A 7,745-nucleotide genomic window follows, 5' to 3' on the forward strand; every position below is an offset into this window, starting at 1 on the left:
GGTGCCCAACGTGGGGCACTTCTAGCCCAGAGACGATGACTGCAGACCCGAAGGAAACATTGAGTCGTTTGCGATCAATGCGAGGTGGCCATCGTGGCACTGTTACGAAATTGGAAAAAAGAAGTTGACGAATTGCTGAACAACGTGAGTGCATTCGATGTGAACCAACTTCAAGTAATCAACCAACAATTGGAGAGAAAGTTAACTACTCTGGACAAACTGGGCACAGATACACAAAATTTCTGCGATTTGGAACAACTCGCCCAAGAGATTGGCAAATCCGACCATGTAACTGCAAGAATCTTGGAATGCCAAGAAAGAATTCAAGTGTGGAACATTGAAGCATCATATGTGAATGGTTCATCTATGGGGCAAAATCTGTCTTCTCAGCATCCTTCATCGACTACGAGCTCCGTTACCACAACCAAACTGAAACTTCCCAAACTTACACTTCTGAAATTCACGTTTTGGGATTCGTACAATTCCACTACTGGTTCCAATGAAGCAATTTCCGATATCGACAATTTTAACTACTTGAAATGCATGCATCATACAAGGTTTGAATCTAACCGAAGCCAACTACAACTCAGCCGTAGAATTACTAAAGGATCGCTTTGGCAAACCTCAACAGATCATGAGCGCTCACATGGACGAACTGTTGAAGATACAGAATTGTGTTAAGGACAAGCCACATTCGGTTAGAACTGTTTACGACAAGATAAGCGTTCATACGAGAGGTTTGGCTTCATTGAGTGTTTCTTTGAAAGAATACGGCAGTCTGCTCATACACGTGATAACGTCGCAGTTACCGACTGAAATTCGAATTCAAATCGCTAGGAATTCAACTACCGAGGTTTGGAACATAGAAGACCTCATAAAGATCATCAAAACCGAATTGGAAGCGCGAGAAGCTGGTGAATCTGTTAAGGCCAACGACAATTTCACTTGGAAGACAGCGCCATCGAACAACGCCCACTTCTTCCACCTTTCTGTCAAAGCATCGAGAATTTCACTCTTCGTTATGTGTGCTGTGAAGAGCCGCATTACTCCCCTTCGTGCTAAAGAGTTACCAATCCTCAAAAGTGCAGAGAAATTATTCAAAGAAAAAACAGATGTTTTGTGTGCCTCAGCTTTGGTCATCACGGTCATGAATGTCGATCAACAAAAACGTGCCGCAATTGCAAACAAAGACATCATCAATCAATTTGAGGAGGATTCAACACGCCGTTAAACACAGGTACCACTGTTCCAGTGATCGGAGAAAGGACACCAGACAGCTCTGAAGTGATCACTAAATAAACATCTGGAAGGAATGAGCCAGTACTGCTGCAAATCGCGAGAGCCTTTGCTACTAACGAAGACGGAACCAAATCGACACCAGTGCGAGTTCTTTTCGATAATGGCAATCAATGTTCCTATGTGACCAACAATTTGAAATCGAACTTAAATTTGAAGTCCTACAAGACTGAGACATTGCATTTGACCACTTTCGGGGAGCAGCGCTACCAAAAGCAAAGTTGTGAGGCTGTAAAACTGTGTTTTACAGTGGCCCACAAGTGCACACCGAATTCAAATCACTCACACTGACACTGAATTCAAGTCACTCACACCGACACCGAATTCAAAACACTCACCAAATTGAAATCTTCATTTCCTCCAGTCAGCGGTAAGGTGTCGCCTAAACATGCTCAAGTTAGGAAGTCCTGCTCGATTTGCCGCCATATAATTTGTTAGCCATGTTTTGTTCTTTTTGTGGTTTGCAAGCTTCTGAAAATGCCAATTTCTGTTCTAGCTGTGGAAAAGGTGAGTCATTGAATCCTAGAGTTGGTTGTACGTGCAGCTTATCTGCTTCAATCTTTATTTGCAAACCCGAATGTATGCTTGACTTACAACAAGAACAGGGTTGGCCGTTGTTTTTTGAGTGAATGGTTCTTATACAGGGATGTTTTAAGTTGGACCTATACAATATTTTTGTGCTGATATATGGCTATAAAGTATACTCAATCGATTTTTAGCTGAGACCTCAAAATTGGTTTTATCGATTTGATCTAGAGCTTGTAGCTTCCCTTTGCTGTGTAAAATGTACAATTATTTTGTTGTAGGGTATGAGTTTGCTTGTACATCCCAGGGTGAAGATCTTTATTTAATAAGTATAATCATGGACAAAACTGTGGAGACACTGCTGAGACGACAAAAAAATTGGGTAACACTACTCGCATTATCTACCCGTATTTCATTGCCTTGTGTATTTCCAATGATTTTAATTTTAACACAGTCAGGTGAATTTCACATAACATGAAACAACACTGAACAAGGGGGAGGGGGATAAACTGATTTTTTTGTGTGCTTGTAAGTGGAGGAAGACAAAAAGTGTGCAATATCTTTGTCTCAACCAGCTCTGTTCACAATAATTATTGTAGACATAAGCAAGGAACCAAAAAAACAAAAACAGTGTACATACTGCATGGTTGACAGGTAATAATAACTTGTTTCAGTTGTAGTTTTTCTACTCATAGGATTACTAGATAGCTATATTGACTGAAGTTTCTTGTTTTAATAGAAATAACCAAAGGGAAAGTAAGTTCAAGCGAAACCTGTGGTGGGACTCCCAGTGTTGTAACCAATCAAAAACCGTCAAATCCTTTGAACAGTTCAAAGCAGCTAAGGAAAAACAGTGGGTATCAAGGGTTAAAGGTGCTAAGAAAAAGAAAGCTAAAACAACCAAAGAACAAGATGTCCTCATTAACATTGGTTTGCTGGAATGGAAGGAAAAGTTGTGTGCACTAAAACCACTAAGAGGAAAGAAATTAGCCTTGAGAATATCAAAGACAGCTAAGTATTCATTGCTGCGTGAAAAGGCTGAAGAAAAATGGAGAAGTTTTCACAGTAATTTATATGATGATGAACTTTCCTATGAACTGTTATATGAAGATGAAGCTCTATTTTTACCTGGTTCCAGTGAATTATTTTCGTTGCAAAGATACCAAGAAGAAGTGGGGACGGATTTTAACAAAATAACCCTTTTTCTCTGTTCTAGTGATGACTATCATAGGGCAGAGGACAAAACTGAATACAGTGGCAGTGATTCAGCTACAGAAAATAGTTTAGGGAATGACCAAGGCTTTCCTGAATTTGACAGTGAGATAGGTGATAGGTGTGACAATAATCCAAAGGTTGACAGGTCAGTCATACTTCAAATCGAACAAGATGAGCAACTTGCCAGAGAGCTACAGAACCAAGTCAATGAAGAAGATTTACTGGATTACTCGAGCTCTGCAAATCACCCAAGCTCTAAATGACCTAAGGTCTGTGGAAAACCCAAGCTCTTTAAATGACACAAGCTCTGTGGTTAAAGCTGTACAAGAGAGAGTTAATTCTTCTCAAAAGCTTTTTTTAGTTGTAAGAAGAGGAGCACCCTTCTTTAGGCTACTTACTCTGTTGCAACGAGAAGTAAACAGAAACAGAGAATGATCTAAGAGTTTGTTACCATGAAGAACAAGGAATTGACAGTGGAGCCATGGGAAAATAATTTTTGACACAAATGATTCAGGGAATTGGCAGCACAGTGTTTCCTGAAGGAGGTCCAATGAATTCCACCTACCACATTGAAAATGGCAATTTTAGAGCCTGCGGTCAGATTGCTGCTGTTAGTTTAGCCCAGGGGGGACCTGCACCTTGCTTCCTTGAAGAATGTGTGTACAATTTACTTGTCAATCCAGAAGTTGATATCAAGAACCTCAGTGCAGAATCCCATCTTACCGCAACTGACCAATCAATTATAAATTAAATAAGAGAGGATGTGACACCTCATCAAGAGATGATAATTGAGCATGGCTACACTGGCAACATAAATCAGGAACATGTCGATGACATAGTTCAGTCCATTATCATAAGCATCGTTATCAGGCAAGTTGTGATTACGAAAGAATTCATGGAAGGCCTTCATTTGTATGGTCTAGCAAAGATTGTTCTTTCTAACCCAGAAGTGTGCAAGCCCCTGTTTGTAAAAGTAGCTGGTGCACAAGACCAAGTCGATGCAAACTATCTTTTCTCATTGGTGCAGCCAATATACTCTACACCAGGGAGTTCACGAAGACAACTTAAGGAAAGTATCATGGATCACCTCCAGGACTTCCTCGTTAGCCTTGAGGATGACCAAAATATCACCAGTAACTTGGAATTATGAAGATCAAAAAGAGAGTGACCAGCATCCACTCCAGCCTATGGAAAAGTTTGAGACTCCTGAACTGAAACCTTCAGGCATCATGGGATAGCTTACAGAGCAGAAACATCGACCTCTCAATGGTAAAGAATTAGTCATTACTACAAGTTTTGATCATGATTGTTTTGCCAATAATCCTAATCATAAGATTTGTTTCCTTAATGTTAGAGCTTGTGCGAGGGAAATAACTTTTCCCAGTGCTCATATGAGTACCTATGAGGAATTTCGTCATGTTCTTACCATAGCTTATTGCAAAGGGCAAGCTTTTGGTAGGTCATAAATATAGTGTAGAGTGCACCAAAATGTGTATGGTATGCATGTAGAACTTGTATCACCTGATAAATCATGCAAAACCTTATTTGGCGTAAGACCATATTTTTATGTGATAATGTTCTGCTTTATAGATAGCAGATAATCAAGCCCAGCAAACCAGTGGCTTTGCCACTTTGCTGTGCATCTATCCCAACAAACGTTCTTTGAAAGAAAATTGGACAGGAAATGCAAGATATTTTTCTTAATCTTGCTTCTTCTTTTTTGTGATAACATTATGTTTACCCAGGAGATATTCTAACGAAGACAAACACTGAAAAGCAAAAACGTAGTGAAAGTAGTAAGTGGTAAAAGTGGTGGCATGCTGCAGGAAACATTATTAATATGGTGTATATTAGTATTAGTAACGTTGTGGCATGACTTTGTGTGTATTTCCTGAGAAGGAAATGACTGTTTTAAATGAGGTCCAGTGGTAATAGTTCATATTTTAACATTGTTTCACATTTGGAACTTTCATGTTTAGTTAGCCAATCTGCGTTTTGTTGATATTTCATGCTTTGAGAGCTTTGGGTGGCACCTGTTCTACACTTTTATGAAACATCAACTTGGGATCTTTCTTGGATGCTTCATTTAGTTTTAGACCTGTGTGCATGTACCTGTACTGTTTAACTAAGGTTCCACGGAAAGTCTTGTTAACTGAACATTGGAGTAGAAAACTGAGTCTGTCCCCAAGATTTCTCCGGTAAATGTGCCTAGGGAGAATACGTCTACCGGCTCTCAGTTGTTAAGTATTTGGATAAAGAGTTGTTAAGGAGCACATTTTTGTTTAGCCTCATCATGTAAAGAAAACCATAAAAACCCATTTCAAATGTATTAGCCTTTTTGAAGTTTTGAATTCTTCTCTTTTGTAAAACTTCATCAAAATATGAAATGTTCTTATTAAAGTTACCCTTTTTATTGTTGTAACAAGTCATCCGCTAGTACGTTCCTCCCCCAAAACCCATTCTTAATGACTGGTAAAGATAAAATCACCAGCTGATTTCTTTTGCAACTAGGGAATGTGAAGTGGGTTACCATTTGTGCTGATATGTCTTCTAACTGGCTACAACCTTTAAGTTTATAATGGAAGCAGCCCAACCTAAAAGGTTTTCACTACATGTACATAACCCAAGAATAATAATCCTAAGTGCTTCATATCCTGTGCTCTGTTTGTTGGGCAACAAAATAACTACAAATCTGCAACCTTCGCTTTTAAATTTCTAGCTATGTGATTGGCTCTCAAACTTCAGTTATTGATATGGAAAATAGCCAGCTATGTTTTTACACTTTCCATCTCTCACCGCTTCTTCGCACAGTGTTTACAATTTATAACTCAAAGTCATTACATAGAAAAGCATTTACATTTGCTCTTACCCGTAAATACTGCATACACGGGAACATTTTTCCACAGCATTAACAAGACAATTATGTAAAAGATGTGAAAACGAACAAACTTGTCCAGAAAATAGAGGCAGTTTCGCCATTAATTGGGATTACAATTCAGTACCCTTTTTACACCTTAATGCAGGTATGTGGAATAATTACTAAGTAAACAAGCCATGACCTAGTGTAATTATGGCTACAAGCAAGGGGTTCAGCCCCTAAAAAAATGAAGATATGGATTGAAACCGTCATACATGTAGCTGTCCACCTATAAGCAAAGGCCCATAGCCACCTCTGCTAAATGAACTTACACTACCCTCAATTTAACAATAATATGATGAAATTCTGAAATTGTCAAGCAGTGACGAAAGCAACACAGGCTCAATAGATAGGTGGGAAAGTTGATACAGCAATTCACATGGTATCTCCAGAGACAAGCATGAAAATGCTTAACGGTAGTTGATTCATGTACACAGTCCCTGCCCATGACCCCAGCCAAGTTTCAAATCCATACAATAGTCCATTAATATGTCAATTGCTCAAAGTAACAGTTGAATCTTTGATCAGGTTTAAGACATAAAAATGAAATTGCAAGCAAGTATTCCATATTTTTCCCTTTTCACTGTTTGTATCCCTTTCATTCACCTGATAGTCAAGGCAAGATCCTCCTTCAGCAAATTCAATAAGGCGATTGTAAAGAGCCAGTGCTTCCCTCCAATCACCAGGAGGAGTTAATTCTGTAGTATCAACCACATAATTAAAATATTCTTGAAAATCATTATGGCATTCATCAGAAGTAACATAATTCTCTAAAACAAAGCAGCATTGCTCTTCAGTGACAGGGTGCTTAAAATCTTGAGCTTAATGCAATTCAGGTAGGTGGAAGAGCTCATCTGGTCTACCAGAGACTGTTTCATGCCGTGACTTGCGGATCAAATGGGTATTCCAATGATCCTTCACCGAGTTTAGATCACACTGGATCAGACTAGAAAAACAAAACCAGAAACATTCCATTTGGAGATCATTACCAGGTGTAAAAACTGATTGCTCCATTAGATCTTTGAAGAAGTTTATCCACCATGTTGCCCTACTCCGTCGATAAAATGACCACCATGCTTCGATTCTTTGATTATGTGGTGAAGATCCATATATGTGGCTTTCTATGTCAGCCCTAAAGTAGCATTGTGCAGCGGCTAATAAACCATTTTCGGTTCCACAGTCAGTTCTGACTTTTTCAGGACAGCCTCCATTTTCTCTTACCACAGACAAATATGATCTCGCCACCATCACTGGGTCGTTGTTTGTTCGTGTTACCCTTAACCACAGCACTTTACGACTAAAGCCATCGATGCAAGCATGAATAGTTAATCCATAAGGCTTGAGTTTGTCATACCCGTCTATATGCCAACAAAAGTTTGGACCTGGGTTGACATAGGTGCGCCTTTGTAGTCGGTGTCTACGTCTCATCTCACAACCATCGGGATCCATCTCTCTTAGCAATATTTGAACCGACTGTCTTGAAATAGTGAAACCCTCGCGATGCAATGTATGCCAAATGCTTCTATAACCAGATACACAACCAGGCCCATCAAGCTCTTGCTGTATTCTCGCTCTAACTTCGGTTTCATCAAAATGGGCACTCCTGCGACAAAGACCAAGGGACTTGTATCTGTTCTTTAGACTCATTTCTATTCCATGAAACTTGGATAGAAACAAAAGAATAACATTGTATTCGTATCCTTGCTTGAAGTAATATTTTATCAAAAGCTCCTCCTTATTAAGTGCTTTGCCACAAAAGAAACAGAAGTTGTCACTTGGCGAAATAGTTTCA

At 39.3% G+C, this 7,745-nt stretch overlaps 1 protein-coding gene across 1 annotated transcript; it reads left to right on the forward strand.

Annotated features, from left to right (window-relative positions):
• Positions 1-1,773: 1,773 nt before the first annotated feature.
• On the forward strand, positions 1,774-3,299 carry LOC138055566 (uncharacterized). Its single transcript, XM_068901472.1, has 2 exons — positions 1,774-1,803; positions 2,652-3,299. Exons 1-2 carry the CDS (start codon positions 1,774-1,776, stop codon positions 3,297-3,299), a joined length of 678 nt encoding a protein of 225 aa, XP_068757573.1.
• The last annotated feature ends 4,446 nt before the right edge of the window (positions 3,300-7,745 follow it).

This window comes from Montipora capricornis, chromosome 7 (assembly GCF_036669925.1).
Source record: "Montipora capricornis isolate CH-2021 chromosome 7, ASM3666992v2, whole genome shotgun sequence".
Classification (NCBI taxonomy): Eukaryota; Metazoa; Cnidaria; class Anthozoa; order Scleractinia; family Acroporidae; genus Montipora; species Montipora capricornis.

Coding starts and splice junctions, on each gene's coding strand:
- LOC138055566 (XM_068901472.1), top strand. CDS start 1,774: ATGCCAATTTCTGTTCTAGCTGTGGAAAAG. Junction 1,804..2,651: donor CTGTTCTAGCTGTGGAAAAG/GTGAGTCATTGA, acceptor TCCTTTGAACAG/TTCAAAGCAGCTAAGGAAAA.